The sequence below is a fragment of the Salvelinus namaycush genome, chromosome 5 (genome assembly GCF_016432855.1).
Source record: "Salvelinus namaycush isolate Seneca chromosome 5, SaNama_1.0, whole genome shotgun sequence".
Taxonomy (NCBI): Eukaryota; Metazoa; Chordata; class Actinopteri; order Salmoniformes; family Salmonidae; genus Salvelinus; species Salvelinus namaycush.
Window position 1 is genome coordinate 37,170,896 of NC_052311.1, and position 20,272 is coordinate 37,191,167.

The 20,272-nt window shown below is 43.0% G+C and overlaps 1 protein-coding gene across 2 annotated transcripts; it reads left to right on the plus strand.

Moving 5' to 3' along the window:
- The first annotated feature begins 348 nt into the window (after window positions 1–348).
- LOC120048243 (E3 ubiquitin-protein transferase MAEA-like) lies at window positions 349–18,800 on the plus strand. Of its 2 annotated transcripts, none has more exons than XM_038994048.1 (10): window positions 349–487; window positions 716–830; window positions 1,882–2,064; window positions 2,404–2,607; window positions 2,800–2,922; window positions 3,020–3,096; window positions 3,196–3,304; window positions 10,086–10,219; window positions 17,176–17,371; window positions 17,476–18,800. In XM_038994048.1, exons 2-10 carry the CDS (start codon window positions 762–764, stop codon window positions 17,569–17,571), a joined length of 1,191 nt encoding a protein of 396 aa, XP_038849976.1. In that variant the 5' UTR covers window positions 349–487; window positions 716–761; the 3' UTR covers window positions 17,572–18,800. The 2 variants fall into 2 exon arrangements, with proteins under 2 accessions (XP_038849976.1, XP_038849977.1); XM_038994049.1 differs by having other exon boundaries at window positions 396–537.
- Window positions 18,801–20,272: the final 1,472 nt, after the last annotated feature.

Consider the following 20,272-nt stretch of genomic DNA (forward strand, 5'->3'; position numbering starts at 1 on the left):
AAAAAAAATGTGGGTGGCAAAGACTGCAGTGGTCATACGTAATTCATAGATTCACCAAACATCTATTTTTATTATTCTGGTTCATTATTACTGGTAGATACTACTGGTTATGATTGCATACAAAGCCTAGAGAATGGGATGGTGCAATATTGATAGTCATGTTTTGATAAGGTGCATGCTCTGGGTGTACATTACCCAGAGATAAAGGACTGAAACGTCACTGTTTTAGGCATAATACAGCCTAGTGCTATCTAGACTTAAACTGGCAAACAAATCCATTACATGATCTACCTAAATGTGAAGTAAATTCAACTGACGAGTAATAAAGAATGGAGACTTTTAACTTGAAAACGTCCAAGATATCTCTTTCCGGTTTCCTTGACTTCCGTTTTTTTATGCTGCGTTATGCTTGTTTAAATAGCACTCCCCACAAGCTGTTTGGTGTACGTTTTTTGTTGGTGAGATGAAACTGCCAACACTCTGAAAGGTATTTTTGTAGGTCAGAATTGCAAGACAAGATTTGTTGAAGTCCAAAATGTTAGTCCATAATCGTAACATGGTGTTTGTATGTTCAGATGAAATTTCACGTTTACGTTTCATGCATGGTTTTTCTTATAATCCTAATAATTTACGTGTGGATTTTCTTACAATCCTAATAATTTACGTATGGATTTTCTTACGATCCTAACGATACGTGCGTTCAACCTTTTGGCAGCTATCTGGCTCCATGAAAAAGTATCTGGAGAAATTCACAAACGAAGATGGCGGTGCAAGAGACAGCTGCCCAACTCTCCATGGCTCTGAAGGTTCAAGAATATCCCACTTTGAAGGTTTGAAATGGCTTATTTGAACGAATATCGAGACGAACCGATCATAACTAGGCACTAATTTGGATTATTTGGATGACTAACTAACGTTAGCTAGCGACGCCAGGGGGTAAGTTGGTTAAAAAACAACGGCTGATGTCAGATGGTGAAGATTAATACGAGCAGATTTGATGGTGTGGTCAGATACACCAATCTCAACCTATTAGTTGATAGTCAATTATCGAGACGATTGGAGGTTATTTACTAACTTTGTTAGCTAAACAGATAATTTCGTAGTCATTAATTTTGCTACAGTTTAATCAGCTATGTTGATACCTAGCAAACTTTAACTAACGTTAGCTGGTTCTCCGTCGATATTCTTTTGTGGCGTGGGAAGCCACCTATTCATAACTAACAATTTGCTGTCTTATCTAACTAACGTAGTTACATTTATTTAACTAGCTAATAGAGACATGTAACGTTAGCTATTCACGTTGGTTTCCAAATTCACCATAACTAGTGAAATCAACATGGCATGAAGGGTCGTCACCAGCTGCGAGGTAGTTAGTTCTCTAGTAAATCCAAAGCAACACGATGCATACTAGTCAGTTGATCGTTTGTAGCTGTATAATTATGCTCTGTACGTGACTAGTAGCTAGATAGGGGAAAAGCGCTATCGAGCTATGTCCTCAAGGTACTACCTCAATATGGCTGAGAAGATTGTCTGCAGCCATATCACACTGCGACACTATTGGTCTGTGGCTGCTGCCATACGGCTAATGTTTGCTTTGTTAGTGGCCATTTTATCAGAATAGTAATTTAATTCATTAAGGGTTGCAAGAGTAGTTGTATGCCATTTGACTAGTTATGTTAGCATAACTAGACGGTTAGGTAAGATTGCTGTTCTGTGTTGATGCCTTAGTGATTGGTTGGAAAGTGTCATATATTGGAGGATATGTTCTCAACAAGTTATGGGTCAAATAATTGGAAACTTCAGCCAAAGAATGATTATTAGATGGTCAGAATGTACTACCGAAACCACCTCACTTAGGTTTTGCATTGTTCATTTGTACAGGTACCATATGAAACTCTGAACAAGCGATTCAGAGCTGCACAGAAGAACATTGACCGGGAGACGAGTCACGTAACCATGGTGGTGGCAGAGCTGGAGAAGACCCTCAGCAGTTTCCCAGTGGTGGATTCTGTGGTGTCCCTTCTCGATGGGGTGGTGGAGAAGCTCAGTGCCCTGAAGAGAAAGGTAGGTTCACCCAGTTGCTCTCAGAACAATTAGCATTGGAATGTTGCTGTGCATTTTATATATTTTTTTAATGGTATTCCTCCTCCAACCCCAGATAGCTTAGCTACTGTTATTTTAGGGAGAATTTCTGAAAATAAGCCAACTTTACATGTTTTCAAATCCAAGCACATGTCAAATAATGTATGTTTATTGAGCGATTTCCAAGACAGAATAATGATTCATCATCATGAAAGTTAGTAGAAAAATATAGCAGTACAATACAAGGAGAGGACCCAGCAGAGCAGAGATACTGCATGCTTGCTGTAAGTATACAAAATCTAAATGGTGGATGTTGTGTAGGCTGCTGAGTCCATCCAGGCGGAGGATGAGAGTGCTAAGCTGTGTAAGCGGAGGATTGAACACCTGAAGGAGCATAGCAGCGACCAGCCAGCAGGCGTCAACGTCTGGAAGAAGAAACGAATGGACCGCATGATGGTAGAACACTTGCTGCGGTGTGGCTATTACAACACAGCGGTCAAACTGGCACGGCAAAGTGGCATTGAGGTGCATCCCACTTCTATCTGTCAACATGTCATCTTATATACATGGATGCTACAATCGAGTTCCTTATTCCTTACAGAAAGCGACTTCTGTGGTATCTCAAATTGCTTCTAGAGCTCCTTGTATTTCAATTGTTTAGAGAACTACGTGTGCTGTCTCTATTTGACATAACCCCGCTTTCCCCCTGTTCTCCAGGATCTGGTCAACATTGAGATGTTCCTCACAGCCAAAGAGGTGGAGGAGTCACTGGAGCGACAGGAAACAGCCACCTGTTTGGCCTGGTGCCATGACAACAAGTCACGCCTCCGCAAGATGAAGGTGAGCCAAGGGATTATGCCATGTCTGTTAGTAGATTGCAATGGCAGTGTCTCATACATTACGTTATATATGAACTCATTGATGCTTTTCCTTCCAGAGCTGCTTGGAGTTTAGCCTGCGAATCCAGGAGTTTATTGAGCTCATCCGACAGAACAAGCGCATGGATGCTGTCAGGTGGGAATCCGTTTATAATGCCATAGCACATCCTATGTTAATGTTGAAACATATATTCATAGTTGAAATGAGAACAATCATGAACCATGTTTTTCACAGACATGCGCGGAAGCACTTCAGCCAAGCGGAGGGGGGTCAGTTGGACGAAGTGCGGCAGGTTATGGGCATGCTGGCGTTCCCCTCAGACACCCATATCTCCCCTTATAAGGTAATACCATATTAGTGATCTCTAGTGTGTATGCACTCGCATATGCCTCCTTTGTAGGGTTGGGTTAAATGCAGAAGACACATTTCAGTTGAATGCATTCAGTTGTACAACTGACTAGGTATCCCCCTTCCTTACAAGCACAATTCGATACGCGTCTAGGTACATGGACTCCGATACAGGAATTATACTTTTAATTTGAAACTATTCGATGCGGTTCGAAATGATTCGGTGCACTAACAATTGTTGCATGAACACATTCATTTAGTGTGAAAAATGAATATCTTATGCTGCTGAGCTGGGTCTGTCTGAGCTGACTTCTCTAAGCTGTGTGTGTGTGTGTGTGTGTGTGTGTGTGTGTGTGTGTGTGTGTGTGTGTGTGTGTGTGTGTGTGTGTGTGTGTGTGTGTGTGTGTGTGTGTGTGTGTGTGTGTGTGTGTGTGTGTGAGAATGATGTAGTGTGTGAGCTGAGCCATAGGGCAGACTGAGCATCTACCACTATCAGATTGGGGGGGGGGCGCAACGAGTGTGCTTGCGTGCTTTCTAAAGAGACATTCGGAGCAAAAGCGGCATTATTACCCCGGTACAGTAGAGGGGGATAAGCTGGTAATAGCATCTATGACCAAACAAGCAAGACACGTGCTGGAGAATAAGAGTTCACAGAGAGACACTTGACTGGAGTTGTGCAAATTCCCCGGGATCTAGATTTGCTGTACCAAGCAACACATGATAGGTGAGATACGGAGACTGAGAAGATGCTCGCTACATGTTCACAATTGTGGATGTAGGGGTATATGGCCAGAGAGAACTATGGTGAGTGTTTCAAGAGTTAAAGTGGGTCCAAACTGCTGCAGAAGACCCTCGATTTATCCACCGCAAGCTATCCTGCCAGGTACAACAACGCCAAGTCCTTATGTTTTCCTGGGTGATAGCTTCTCCCTACATGAGAACCGCATGCGCCCTTATTCAGGTATGTTGATAATAGCATGTTGGAAACTAATTTCCCTTGTTAATGCGTACTTGTATTCACCTCTATGAGAAATGACATTTTATCAAGGTGTTTGGAGTATGGTTTCTGGAAAATGGTATGGTGTTTTTGTTTACCATATGTATATTATATCTGACATATATTCTCTTGTTACCTCTCACTTACAGGTGTCCGTCTCTCAATGAACCTGAGGGAACCTGGAACTATCGCCACTCTTTGTCGGAGAGTCAGATAATGCGTTCGGGATCATGGCTGCAAGGATGAGGATTCTTGGTCGCCTAATCGAGTTTACCCCTGAAAAGGCTAAGGGTTTATGTTGCCCTCCAGAACTACCTGTCCTCCACAGATTAAGCTCATGAGCCAAACGCAAGAATCGTGGCTCCCTCTTTTGTTGACACCTCCTCCCTTCTGGCAACTACCAACCTGGAGAGTGGAAGAGGGTTGTCCCCTAACACAACCATCTCCAAGAGCCAGTGTGACAAGGCTTGCAAGTTAAACAAGTGGGAAGCTCTTCAATAGCAGGAAGACATGGTTAGGAGAGGACAACTCATCCCAAGGCCATCAATGATGCATAATAGATCTTTCTTTGGACTTCTCACATACACACCCCTTGATGGATGCATAGACTCAGTTATTTGTGTGCACTGTGAACCAAAGTACTTTGTACTAAAATGTGGAGTTTTATTCTTGTTAATAAAATGAAGCCTGATGTCTGTGTGGAGTCATTTTGATTATAATGAACTACGCCACATGTAGAAGGAAGCCTGTAAAGTCTGTGGCACACAGATATACAAATATTAATGAGCACTAGAAATATTTTGGGGAAATGAGTAAAACAGTGTCTGCTATGAACAGACATGTAAACGAGTGTCTATTGTCTTAACTCCTGAGATGTCTGAACAGAACAAGTTGTTCATTTCACTGTGGTCCCGTTCGGTCCATCATGCACAAACTCATGCAGCTGGTGATCGAATTCCTCCTAGAGTTTTGGTGGGAATTCATCCATGAAATCAGCTATAGGTACAGGGCCCTGTGGAGAGCATGAGAAAGGGGGGGGGGATTAGGAGTGTCTGGAGGAGGAAAAAGGACTAGAGGAAAGGTGATCCGTAAAGGAGAGTGAAATTATATTATGTATTTACCTCTGGTACAAGCTGGTGGCTCGGTGCATGATGTTCTTGACATCTGACTTCAATGCCTTTGAGTCTGCAGTTATTTTCTCACACCCTTGCTGCTGCTCTGGCATTTGGGAGGTGCAAGCCAGTGGAGAAGGTATTGGAGGTGATAGTCAGGATAGAGCTTCCCAGGACCTGAATGGAGATTGTTTCTAATTGTGCATGCCGGCTCAGTGTGGGAGGCCGATAACCAATCAGTACTGGGAGCAGAGGTGGTGCTTGTGGCCGGTGAACAACCAGGTACTGTCCATTCACTGGTGTTTGTTCCTTGAAAAATAAAGTAGATGGCTATTTAGTACACATGATGATCAATAAACATCAAATATCATGAACCGAGACAATAGACTATATAATGTTGCAAACGTTTGAGCGGAGTTCAGTAGGCCTGGCCTAGCTACTCAACTCTGCTCAAACGTTTGCAACATTTTGACTAGTTGGACCTTGCCAATTTTGAAGCTTATGATTTTCTTTCTCTGATAAAATATTTCTTTAAGTTGTAAAGATCTTTAGTTAGTTGGCTTGTTTTCTCTGCTGCTAGGCTAGCTAGCCAAGTAGCTAGCGCTAACTTTTGTTTGCAAAACATGGCTACTCTTCTTGTCGACTACAATAGAAAATAAAACATAGCTCATTCTTTTGTGAAGACCGCATTTTGCTTTCATGCTTCACGTGCCAAACAAGCAAGCAGCATCTCAACCTCCAGCATCTCCACTGCGATCCTTGTTTCTTTGCCTTGAACTTGTTGTGAACCCTACTCCACTTTTTCGAACAAGTGGATGGGTCAGACCCGAGCATGCTCCGAAATCTCTCTAAATGAATTGGCATTTACATGCTGGTCTTTATATAATGCATGTATGGCTAGAATCGTATTGGTGAAGGTACTTTTCTACTTCATGTGTCAATCGATGCTTGAAGTTGTCGTTCGCCATGTAATCATCAAGAAGAATAAACTCGCGTCACCCCTACAGTTGACCAATCACGGACGAAGAGGCGTAGACTTCGGCTCTCAAAGTTAGGTTGGCCTTGAGAAAAGAAAGTGTGCCTGAACAATCGACAAAACCCTAGCCTAAAACCAAAATGAAGGAAAACGTCGCAAAATGCATGAACTGTTTCGGTTGGGAAGCATGCGGCTGTCTTAACATTCTTCATATTTTCAAGCATGGTGGTGGCTGCATCATGTTATGGGTATGCTTGTCATCGGCAAGAACTAGGTACTTTTTTAGGATGAAAAAACAAAACAGAATAGAGCTAAGCAAAGGCAAAACACTAGAGGAAAACCTGGTTGCCTGCTTTCCAATAGGCGCTGGGAGAGAAATCCACCTTTTCGGCAGGACAATAACCCCCCCAAAAATATGCCAAATATATACAAGTTTCTTAGCAAGATGACATTGAATGTTCCTGAGTGGCCTAGTTACAGCTTTGACTTAAAGTACCAGTCAAAGGTTTGGACACACTCGTTAAAGGGTTTCTTTACTTTTACTATTTTCTACATTGTAGAATAGTGACAACATAAAAACTATTTAGTAACACATATGGAATCATGTAGCAACCTAAAAAGTTTTAAACAAATACATATATTTTAGATTCTTCAAAGTAGCCACCCTTTGCCTTGATGACAGCTTTGCACATTCTTGGCATTCTCTCAACCAGCTTCACCTAGAATGCTTTTCCAACAGTCTTGAAGGAGTTCCCACATATGCTGAGCACTTGTTGGCTGCTTTTCCTTCACTCTGCTTTTCCTTCACTCTGCAGTCCAACTCATCCCAAACCATCTCAATTGGGTTGAGGTTGGTTGATTGTGGAGGCCAGGTCATCTGATGTAGCACTCCATCACTCGCCTTGGTAAAATAGCTCTTACACAGCCAGGAGGTGTGTTGGGTCATTGTCCTGTTGAAAAACAAATGATAGTCCCACTAAGTGCAAATCAGATGGGATGCCGTATCGCTGCAGAATGCTGTGGTAGCCATGCTGTTTAAGTGTGCCTTGAAATCACTGACAGTGTCACCAGCAGAGCATCCCCACACCATCACACCACACCACCAGTAGGATTTCATCAAGGATCTCTCTGTACTTTGCTCCGTTCATCGTTCCCTGGATCCTGACTAGTCTCCCAGTCCCCACAGGATGATGCTGCCACCACCATGCTTCACCAAGGACCTCTCTTTACTTTGGGATGGTGCCAGGTTTCCTCCAGACGTGGCGCTTGGCATTCAGGCCAAAGAGTTCAATCTTGGTTTCATCAGACCAGAGAATCTTGTTTCCCATGTTCTGAGTCCTTTAGGTGCCAAGCGGGCTGTCATGTGCCTTTTAATGAGGAGTGGCTTCTGTTTGTCCACTCTACCATAAAGGCTGGTTGGTGGAGTGCTGCAGAGATGGTTGTCCTCCCGGAAGGTTTTCCCATCTCCACAGAGGAACTCTGGAGCTCTGTCAGAGTGACCATTGTGTTCTTGGTCACCTCTCTGACCAAGGCCCTTCTCCCCCGTTTGCTCAGTTTGGCTGGGCGGCCAGCTCTAGGAAGAGTCTTGGTGGTTCTAAATTTCTTCCATTTAAGAATGATGGAGGCCATTGTATTCTTGGGGACCTTCAATGCTGCAGACATGTTTTGGTACACTTCCCCAGATCTGTGCCTCAACACCATCCTGTCTCAGAGCTCTATATGGACAATTCCTTCGACCTCATGGCATGGTTTTTGATCTGATATGCGCTGTTAACCTTGGGACCTTATATAGACAGGCCTCTCCAAATCATGTCCAATCAGTTGAATTAAGCACAGGTGGACTCCAATCAAGTTGTAGAATGATCTCAAGGATGATCAATGGAAACAGGATGCACCTGAGCTCAATTTCGAGTCTCATAGCAAAGAGTCTTAATGCTTATGTAAATAAGGTATTTATGTTTTAAATGTTTTATACATTTGCAAAAAAATATATATTTTGTATGGGGAACCTGGCAATAGAAAAGTCCCAATCAGCAGTTAAGATGTACACTCAGCAGGGTGTGAGTTGTGGCCACTCCGGTTGCCTACCACAGCTCTGCTGGTAAAACACAATTTTCTACAGTGCATTTGGAAACAATGACCCAGGAAATTACATTAGTTGTCCCTCAATTAATAACGCCTATGACTTAATATTGCGAAAACCAATTTACAAACATCTGAAGGTGCCGCGCAGCTGCGTTTCCTGCACTGTGAGCACAGTTGTTATCTGAGTTGTAGGTCAATGTCATACGCAGTTACATGCATAAAAGTTTAATAGGCTGAAGGAGAGAATGCATAAATTCAGTCAGAAAATATTAGTTATTTTCGGAATAAGACAGAAAAAAAGTAGGTTTTCTTACCGATGCATGCTTAATTTGGATCGGGACTGATCCGTATCTGTTTATCGTTAAATCCCTAATTTGTGTATGTCAACATACTGTAGACCTATGATCTGTATACATCTGGCCCTTCTTTGGACACTGTTAACAAACCTCCAAACTAGCTTCAATGCCATACAACATTCCTTCCATTGCCTCCAACTGCTTTTATACGCTAGTAAAACTAAATGCATGCTCTTCAACCGATTGCTACCCGCCCGCCCGACTAGCATCACTACTCTGGAAGGTTCTGACTTAGAATATGTGGACAACTACAAATACCTAGGTGTCTGGTTAGACTGTAAACTCTCCTTCCAGACTCACATCATTAAGCATCTCCAATCCAAAATTAAATCTAGAATCGACATCCTATTTCGCAACAAAGCCTCCTTCACTCATGCTGCTAAACATACCCTCGTAAAACTGACTATCCTACCGATCCTTGACTTTGGCGATGTCATTTACAAAATAGCCTCCAACACTCTACTCAGCAAACAGGATGCAGTCTATCACAGTGCCATCCATTTTGTCACCAAAGCCCCATATACTACCCAGCACTGCGACCTGTATGCTCTCGTTGGCTGGCCCTTGCTACATATTCGTCGCCAAACCCACTGGCTCCAGGTCATCTATAAGTCTTTGCTAGGTAAAGCCCCACCTTATCTCAGCTCACTGTTCACCATAGCAACAGGCACCCGTAGCACGCGCTCCAGCAGGTATATTTCACTGGTCATCCCCAAGGTCAAAACCTGCTTTGGCCGCCTTTCTTTCCAGTTCTCTGCTGCCAATGACTGGAACGAATTGCAAAAATCACTGATGCTGGAGACTTATATCTCCCTCTCTAACTTTAAGCATCAGCTGTCAGAACGCTTACTGATCACTGTACCTGTAAATAGCACACCCAACTACCTCATCCCCATATTTTTATTTATCGTTTTGCTCTTTTGCACCCCAGTATCTCTACTTGCACATTATCATCTGCACATCTATCACTCCAGTGTCAATGCTAAATTGTAATTATTTCACCTCTATGGCTTATTTATTGCCTTACCTCACTAATCTTCTACATTTGCACATAGATTTTTCTATTGTGTTATTGACTGTACGTTTATGTGAAACTCTGTGTTGTTGTTTTTGTCGCACTGCTTTGCTTTATCTTGGCCAGGTCGCATTTGTGAATGAGAACTTGTTCTCCACTTGCCTACCTGGTTAAATAAAGGTGAAATAAATAAAAAAAATGGTCTGATTATCTCTTTGTCAATCAACCCTCACAGGATCTCCTGGATCCAGCCCGCTGGAAAATGCTGATCCAACAGTTCAGATACGACAACTACAGATTACATCAGCTGGGCAACAACTCTGTGTTTACCATCACACTCCAGGCCGGCTTGTCTGCTATCAAAACTCCGTATCCTTTCTGGTCACCGCTCTGTGCTCCTTAGTTTTGCTATGTCGGGCAGGAACATCATTATTTGTATTTTTTTTAATCAAATGTATTTATGAAGCTCTTTTTACATCAGCCGATGTCACAAAGTGCTATACAGAAACCCAGCCTAAAACCCCAAACAGCAACGATGCAGATGTAGAAGCACGGTGGCTAGGAAAAACTCCCCAGGCTCTGAGGGGTGGCCAGTCCTCTTCTGGCTGTGCCGGGTGGAGATTATAACAGTACATGGCCAAGATGTTCAAATGTTCATAGATGGCCAGCAGGGTCAAATAATAATAATCACAGTGGTTGTAGAGGGTGCAACATGTCAGCACCTCAGAAGTAAATGGCAGTTGGCTTTTCATAGTCAATCATTCAGAGTTGAAAACAGCAGGTCCGGAACAAGGTAGCACGTCCGGTGGACAGGTCAGGGTTCCATAGCAGGCAGAACAGTTGAAACTGGAGTAGTAGTACGACCAAGTGGACTGGGGACAGCAAGGAGTCATCAGGCCAGGTAGCCCTGAGGCATGGTCCTAGGGCTCATGGCCTCTGAGAGAAAGAGAGGGAGCATACTTAAATTCACACAGGACACTGGATAAGACAGGAGAAATACTCCAGATGTAACAGACTGACCCTAGCCCCCCGACACAAACTATTGCAGCATAATTACTGGAGGCTCAGACAGGAGGGGTCGGGAGACACTATGGCCCCGTCCGACTATACCCCCGGACAGAGCCAACCAGGCAGGATATATCCCCACCCACTTTGCCAAAGCACAGCCCCCACACCACTGGAGGGATATCTTCAACCACCAACTTACTACCCTGAGACAAGGCCGAGTATAGCCCACGAAGATCTTCCCCACGGCACGAAGCCAAGGGGGGCGCCAACCCAAACAGGAAGATCACGTCAGAGACTCAACCCACTCAAGTGACACACCCCTCCTAGGGACGGCATGGAAGAGCACCAGTAAGCCAGGGACTCAGCCCCCGTAATAGGGTTAGAGGCAGAGAATCCCAGTGGAGAGAGGGAAACCGGCCAGGCGGAGACAGCAAGGGTGGTTCGTCGCTCCAGTGCCTTTCCGTTCACCTTCACACCCCTGGGCCAGACTACACTCAATTATATGACCAACTGAAGAGATGAGTCTTCAATAAAGACTTAAAGGTCGAGACCGAGTCTGCGTCACTCACATTAATAGGCAGACCATTCCATAAAAATGGAGCTCTATAGGAGAAAGCCCTGCCTCCAGCTGTTTGCTTAGATATTCTAGGGACAATTAGGAGGCCTGCATCTTGTGACTGTAGCGTATGTGTAGGTATGTACGGCAGGACCAAATCGGAAAGATAGGAGCAATCCCATGTAGTACACAGTAGGTTAGCAGTTAAACCTTGAAATCAGCTCTAGCCTTAACAGGAAGCCAGTGTAGAGAGGCTAGCAGTGGAGTAATATGATCATTTTTTGGGGTTCTAGTCAAGATTCTTGCTTCCGTGTTTAGAACTAAATTAAGTTTATTTAGTGCTTTATCCGGGTAGCTGGAAAGTAGATCATTGCAGTAGTCTAATCTAGAAGTGACAGGGATACATTTTTGGACAGAAAGTTTCAGATTTTTGCAATGTTACGTAGAAACAGTCTTGATATGTTCGTCAAAAGAGAGATCAGGGTCCAGAGTAACGCTGAGTTCCTTTTCCTAGATCTCTTTGTTTCTTGGGACCTAGAACTAGCATCTCTGTTTTGTCCAAGTTTAAAAGTAAAACATTTGCTGCCATCTACCTTATGTCTGAAACACTGGCTTCCACAGAGGGCTATTTTGGGGCTTCACCATGTTTCATCGAAATGTACAGCTGTGTATCGTTCGCATAGCAGTGAAAGTTAACATTGTGTTTCCGAATGACATCACCAAGAGGTAAACTATATAGTGAAAACAATAGGAGGTCCTAAAACGGAACCTTGAGGAACACCGAAATTTACAAATTTGGGTTTCCGATCTCTTCAAAAGAATGTGGTGATTGATGGTATCAAAAGCAGCACTAAGGTCTAGGAGCACGGGGACAGATGCAGAGCCTTGGTCTGACGCCATTAAAAGTTAATTTACCACCTTCACGAGTGCAGTCTCAGTGCTATGATGGGGTCTAAACCGAAGCGTTTCGTATACCATATACATTGTTTGTCTTCAGGAAGCCAGTGAGTTTCTGCGCAACAGCTTTTTCAAAATGTTTTGAGAGGAATGGCAGATTTGATACAGGCCGATAGTTTTTTATATTTTCTGGGTCAAGGTTTGGCTTTTTCAAGAGAGGCTTTATTACTGCCACTTTTAGTGAGTTTGGTTCACATCTGGTGGATAGGGAGCCGTTTATTATGTTCAACATAGTTGGGCCAAGCACAGGAAGCAGCTCTTTCATTGGTTTAGTTGGAATAGGTTCCAGTGTGCAGCTTGAAGGTTTAGAGGCCATTACTATTTTCATCAATGTGTCAAGAGATATAGTATTAAAAGACTTGAGTGTCTCCCTTGATCCTAGGTCCTGGCAGTGTTGTGCAGACTCAGGACAACTGAGCTTTGGAGAAATACGCAGATTTAAAGAGGAGTCCGTAATTTGCTTTCTAATGATCATGATCTTTTTGTCAAAGAAGTTCATGAATTAATCACTGCTGAAGTGAAAGCCATCCTCTCCTGGGGAATGCTGCGTTTTAGTTAGCTATGCGACAGTGTCAAAAAGAAATGTAGGATTGCTCTTATTCTCCTCAATTAAGTTGGAAAAATAGGATGATCGAGCAGCAGTGAGGGCTCTTCGATACTGCACGGTACTGTCTTTCCAAGCAAATCGGAAGATTTCCAGTTTGGTGTAGCACCATTCCCGTTCCAAATTTCTGGAAGCTGGCTTCAGGGCTCGGGTATTTTCTGTATACCAGGGAGCTAGTTTCTTATGACAAATGTTTTTTGTTTTTAGAGGTGCGACTGCATCTAGAGTAATACGCAAGGTTTAAATTAAGTTCCTCAGTTAGGTGGTTAACCGATTGTTGTATTCTGACGTCCTTGGGTAGGTGGAGGGAGTCTGGAAGGGCATCTAGGAATATTTGGGTTGTCAGAGAATTTATAACACGGCTTTTGATGAGCCTTGGTTGGGGTCCGAGCAGATTATTTGTTGCGATTGCAAACGTAATAAAATGGTGGTCCGATAGTCCAGGATTACGAGGAAAAACATTAAGATCCACAGTATTTATTCCACGGAACAAAACACGATCTAGAGTATGACTGCTAGTGAGTAGGTCCGGAGACATGTTGAACAAAACCCACTGAGTCGATGATGTCTCCGAAAGCCTTTTGGAGTGGGTCTGTGGACTTTGACATGTGAATATTAAAGTCACCAGAAATGTGAATATTATCTGCCATGACTACAAATTCCGATAGGAATTCAGTGAACTCAGTGAGGAACGCTGTATATTGTCCAGGAGGCCTGTAAACAGTAGCTATAAAAAGTGATTGAGTAGGTTGCATAGATTTCATGACTAGAAGATCAAAAGACGAAAACAGTCATTTTTTGGGGGTAAATTGAAATTTGGTATCGTAAATGTTAGCAATACCTCTGCCTTTGCGGGATATGGTCACTAGTGTAACCAGGAGGAGAGTCCTCATTTATCACAGTAAATTCACCAGGCTTAAGCCATGTTTCAGTCAGGCCAATCACATCAAGATTATGATCAGTAATTAGTTCATTGACTATAACTGCCTTGGAAGTGAGGGATCTAACATTAAGTAGCCCTATTTTGAGATGTGAGATATCACCATCTCTTTCAATAATGACAGGAATGAAGGAGGTCTTTATTCCAGTGAGATTGCTAAAGCGATCACTGCCATGTTTAGGTTTGCCCAACCTAGATCGAGGCACGGACACGGTCTCAATGGGGATAGCTGAGCTGACTGCTAGTGGCAGAATCCACTAAGCTGGCAGGCTGTCTATCTCATTGTGGAGCTAGAAGAGTTAGAGCCCTGTCTATTTTCATAGATAAGATGAGAGCACCCCTCCAGCTAGGATGGAGTCCGTCACTCCTCAGCAGGCCAGGCTTGGTCCTGTTTGTGGGTGAGTCCCAGAAAGAGGGCCAATTATCTACACATTCTATCTATTGGGTGGGGCAGAAAACAGTTTTCAACCAGCGATTGAGTTGTGAGACTGCTGTAGAGCTCATCACTCCCCCTAACTGGGAGGGGGCCAGAGACAATTACTCGATGCCGACATCTTTCTAGCTGATTTACGAGCTGAGGCTATGTTGTGCTTGGTGACCTCTGACTGTTTTATCCTAACATCGTTGGTGCCGACGTGGATAACAATATCCCTATACTCTCTACACTCGCCAGTTTTAGCCACCACCATCTTCAGATTAGCCTTAACGTCAGTAGCCCTGCTCCCTGGTAAACAGTGTATGACCGCTGGATGATTCTTTTTAAGTCTAATACTGTGTGTAATGGAGTCGCCAATGACTAGGGTTTTCAATTTGTCAGAGCTAATGGTGGGAGGCTTCGGCGTCTCAGACCCCATAACGGGTGGAAGAGAGACCAGAGAAGGCTCAGCCTCTGACTCCGACTCGTTGCTTAACTTCTCTAGGGTATGTGGGACGGTAGCGTCCCACCTCGTCAACAGCCAGTGAAACTGCAGGGCGCCAAATTCAAAACAACAGAAATCCCATAATTTAAATTCCTCAAACATACAAGTATTTTACACCATTTTAAAGCTACACTTGTTGTAAATCCAGCCAAAGTGTCCGATTTCAAAAAGGTTTTACGACGAAAGCACACCAAACGATTATGTTAGGTATGAGCCAAGTCACAGAAAAAGACAGCCATTTTTCCAGCCAAAGAGAGCAGTAACAAAAAGCAGAAATAGAGATAAAATTAATCACTAACCTTTGATGATCTTCATCAGATGACACTCATAGGACTTCATGTATGTTTTGTTCGGTAAAGTTCATATTTATTTCCAAAAATCAGAGTTTAGGCGGGACGCTACTGTCTCACTTGGCAAAAAGCCTGAGAAAATGCAGAGCGCCAAAATCAAATTAATTACTATGAAAATTACTATAAAATCAAACTTTCATTAAATCACACATGAAACCAAATTAAAGCTACACTGGTTGTGAATCCAGCCAACATGTCAGAATTCAAATAGGCTTTTCGGCGAAAGCATACGGTGCTATTATCTGAAGATAGCACCATTGTAAACAAAAAGAGATAAGCATTTTTCAACCCTGCAGGCGCTAACACAAAACGCAGAAATAAAAATATAATTCATGCCTTACGAGCTTCTGTTGTTGGCACTCCAATATGTCCCATAAACATCACAAATGGTCCTTTTGTTCGATTAATTCCGTCAATATATATCCAAAACGTCAATTTATTTGGCGCGTTTGATCCAGAAAAACACATGTTCCAACTTGCTCAAACGTGACGACAAAATATGTCAAAGGTGACCTGTAAACTTTGCCCAAAAATTTCAAACTACTTTTGTAATACAACTTTAGGTATTTTTTAACGTTAATAATCAATAAAATTGAAGACGGGATGATCTGTGTTCAATACAGGATTAAAACCAACTATAGCAAGCTTTCTGGTTACGCACTTCTATCTAAAAGGAAACTTAATGTGACTCTCGTTCAAGATGGCCGTACTTCTTCATTACACAAAGGAATAACCTCAACCAATTTCTCTAGACTGTTGACATCCAGTGGAAGCGGTAGGAACTGCAAGCATGTCCCTTCGAAATCTGGTTTCCCAATGAAAACCCATTGAAAAGAGAGTGACCTCAAAACAAAAAAAAATCTGAATGGTTTGTCCTTGGGGTTTCTCCTGCTAAATAAGTTCTGTTATACACAGACATGATTCAAACAGTTTTAGAAACTTCCGAGTGTTTTCTATCCAAATATACTAATAATATGCATATCTTATCTTCTGGGAATGAGTAGCTGGCAGTTTAATTTGGGCATGCTTTTCATCCAAAATTCCGAATGCTGCCCCCTACCCTAGAGAAGTTAATGGGGAGAACCGGTTGAAAGTTTCTGTCGGCTGAATGAGCGACACCAGTTGAGCATTCCTACAGCATTTCCTTCCAGAAGCCATGAGAAAGTTGTCCGGTTGCGGGGACTGTGCGGGGGGATTTATACTACTATCTGTACTTACTGGTGGCACAGACGCTGTTTCATCCTTTCCTACACTTAAAGTACCCTTGCCTAACAATTGCGTCTGAAGCTGGGCTTGCAGCACCATAAGGCGATTGTTCCTATATATTATGAGTACAGCAACTGCAATTAGAAGGCATAATGTTAATATTACTACTTAGCTTCGGCTGGTGGAGGTCCTGTAGAACCATGTACAGATAAAGCGTCCGGGGTGGAAAAGTTGAATGAAACAAGTCAAGTGAGGGAAAAAAATTCAAATATAAAACGGTAATTAAAATGTAAAAACCGTAAAGTTGGCAGGTAGCAAAGTAACGCTAGCAACAAAACGCACACCAGCACGTAAACAAGTCCACAAGTTATTTATTTGACTAGGCAATGCAGTTAAGAACAAATTCTTATTTAGAATGACGGCCTACACCGGCCAAACCTGGACGACGCTGAGCCAATTGTGCGCCGCCCTATGGGACTCCCAATCACGGCCGGTTGTGATAGAGCCTGAATTCGAATCAGGGTGTCTGTAGTGGCCTCAAGCACTGAGATGCAGTGCCTTAGACCGCTGCGCCACTTGGGAGCAGTGGTCTGTCGTCTGCTTTTTTTGCTGACGTGCTTTCTGTCTCCTTTTGGTTGTGATGGCAGACCTTATCCAAAACCGCACATCAGGGTACATAAGTCTTAATATGTCTCAATGTGTTCTTCCACAGACCTCCAGCTGTGAAGTAATGGAATGTAAAGCAAAATTATCAAATTTCAACCCTTAACCTTTCTGCTCCCAGTCAGTGCTATAAGGAAGATAGCACCTCTATAAACCCTGACTGCCCCGTGTGCAGCAAGTCCCTGAACAAACTGGCCCAGCCCCTGCCCATGGCACACTGTGCCAACTCCCGTCTGGTGTGCAAAATCTCTGGGGAGGTGATGAACGAGAACAACCCACCCATGATGCTGCCCAACGGTTATGTGTATGGATACAATGTGAGTCTCTACATCCCACACATTTTTTATTTACAATGGTAATGGAATAATATTCATTGTTTTCATTTATTATTGATGTTAATAATTTGTCCTTCCTTTTCTAGTCTCTTCTATCCATTCGCCAAGATGACAAGGTGATCTGCCCCAGAACCAAAGAAGTCTTCAACTTCTCTCAGGCTGAGAAGGTGTACATCATGTGATGGGGTGGATACTGGATCTCATGTGATGCATACACCTCTGCAGTGGATCCCCCAGCAGAGCCTCCAGCCCCCATGTGACTCAGCCAACCCCCCCCCCGACTTGCCAAACTTGCCTCCCACTATGGAGAACAGGGCCAAAATCACCTTGGGTAGATTAGTGAAACTGGACTAATTAACAGACTTTTATATTTAGTGTTGCTGTTCTGACTTTTATTTAACTTGTAGTTCAACCAGCAGTGTGGCGCATTATAACTCGGTGTTGCTCCAATATGATAATAGGAGCATATCTTTTGCCTTTTTACCTTAGATAAATCAGACTTACTTCAATCAGAATCACAGGCTGATCACCTTGGTGTTTGCTACATGATGGCACTCATTTCATGATGCGCACCATTTACATAATTTCTGTGTAGCCGTGTGGGGGATATATAGAAATACCTTGAAATTGGTAATATTGTGTTTGTCCCCTCCTGTGAAATCTGTGATTGCAGATCTGGGACCATACACTTGATAATGTAAATACTAGCACGTTGATCATTTGTGTGCAGATTCAGGTCTTTCAAAATGTTTTAAGAAACATTTAAAGAAAACTCCCCCTAGACCTTCCACTGGTCAGGCTTGAACAGTCTCACTGTTGTTGCTTGAAATATGGTATGGCAACCTTGTACACAGACCTAATGTAAACTCTACTACACTTGAGAGTATCATTGTGGATTTGTGTCTTACAAGGGAACATGCCAGGTCTGCTCACCACCCGAAGTGGACCTTGACGAATGGTGAAAAAAATACTTTTCAGAAGGATGGGTTAATTCATCAGTGTACTTTTGATATTTAGTTAAACAACTCTGACAGTCAAAATACTGATTGACTTTTAATTTCATACATATCTTTCAACGATGAACATTGCATTGTAATTAAAGAGAATTTTGATTATATTTTTTGCTCTTCGTTTTCTATTGCCGATTTTAAGACATTTTGTATGACTAACACAAATTGCTGCAGATTTCTCAAGGGGCTATAGTTGGTCCAAGGAGTTCCTTGAAATGAGCAAGGGTCACCTTAACATATGTTTCAGTACCTACCATCTCTCCTACCTTTCCCCCCCATCTTGGTTGGTTGCTTCTGAACTGTTTAGTATTGTTATTGTAGAGAGACTGTTTAGAAACTGATCATGCATGTTTATATTGGTAGGATAGATTAATTATTGACTATAAAATTGTTTTACTACATTTGGGTCCTGTCTTTCTTTCTATCCACCCAACATCTCCATAGAAGTTAAAGTGCTGCTTTATCAGATTTAATATGACAGCGAGTTATGCATACCCAGATTAAATCAATGGCAATTGGCAACATACACTACATGACCAAAAGTATATGGACACCTGCTCTTGAATATCTCATTCCAAAATCATGGGCATTAATATGGAGTTAGTCCTCCCTTTCTCTGCTATAACAACCTCCACTCTTCCTGGGATGGCTTTCCCTAGAACCAAATGTTGGAACATTGCTGTGGGGACTTGAACATTGATGTTGGGTGATTAGGCCTGGCTCGCAGTCGGCATTCCAATTCAGCCCAAAGATGTTCAATGTGGTTGAGGTCAGGGCTCTGTGCAAGCCAGTCAAGTTCTTCCACACCGATCTCGACAAACCATTTCCAAATGGGCCTCGCTTTGTGCACGGGGTGCATTGTCATGCTGAAACAGGAAAGGGCATTCCCCAAACTGTTGCCACAAGTTGGAAGCACATTGTATGCTGTAGCGTTAAGATTTCCCTTCACTGGAACTAATGGGGCTTGCATGAACCTTGAAAAACAGCCCCAGAACATTATTCATCTTCCACACTACTGTTGGCACTATGCATTGGGGCAGGTAGAGTTCTCCTGGAATCCGCCAAACCCAGATTCATCCGTCGGACTGCCAGATGGTGAAGCGTGATTCATTACTCCAGAGAATGCCTTTCCACTGCTCCAGTGTCTAATGGCGGTGAACTTCACACCACTCTGACGCTTGGCATTGCGCATGGGGATATTAGTCTGGTATGCGGCCGCTCAGCCATGGAAACCCATTTCATGAAGTTCCCGACGAACAGTTCTTGTGCCGATGTTGCTTCCAGAGGCAGTTTGGAACTCTGTAGTGAGTGTTGCAACAGAGGACAGGCGATTTTTACACGCTACGCGCTTCAACAGTCAACAGTCCCGTTCTGTGAGCTTGTGTGGCCTACCACTTGGCAGCTGAGCCTTTGTTGCTCCTCGACATTTCCACTTCACAATAGCAGTACTTACAGGGTAGAACTTTGACGAACTGACTTGTTGGAAAGGTGGCATCCTATGACGATGCCACATTGAAAGTCACACCTGTTCCGTAAGGCCATTCTACTGCCAATGTTTGTCTATGGCGATTGCATGGCTGTGTGCGTAATTATATACACCTGTCAGCAACGGGTGTGGCTGAAATAGCCGAATCCACCAATTTGAAGGAGTACATACACTATATATATACACAAAAGTATCTGTAGACAGACTATACTACACTATGTGAATATAACCAGCGTTTCCGCAACGCAGTTCCTTCTTCAGGGTTGCGTTTTACTAGTAATACAATTTTGAACATGAGCACTTAATCCACTGAGCTAAACTTGAAACCTGACTTATATTGCAGAAAATCCTGACCAGTGTGGTGATACTGATGATATGTCAGCACAC

Excerpts from the sequence above, each read along its gene's own strand:
- LOC120048243 (XM_038994048.1), top strand. The coding sequence starts at position 762 with ATGGCGGTGCAAGAGACAGCTGCCCAACTCTCCATGGCTCTGAAGGTT. Across the intron at positions 2,065-2,403 it reads TCAGTGCCCTGAAGAGAAAG|GCTGCTGAGTCCATCCAGGC; the intron begins GTAGGTTCACCC and ends GATGTTGTGTAG. Across the intron at positions 2,608-2,799 it reads CACGGCAAAGTGGCATTGAG|GATCTGGTCAACATTGAGAT; the intron begins GTGCATCCCACT and ends CCTGTTCTCCAG.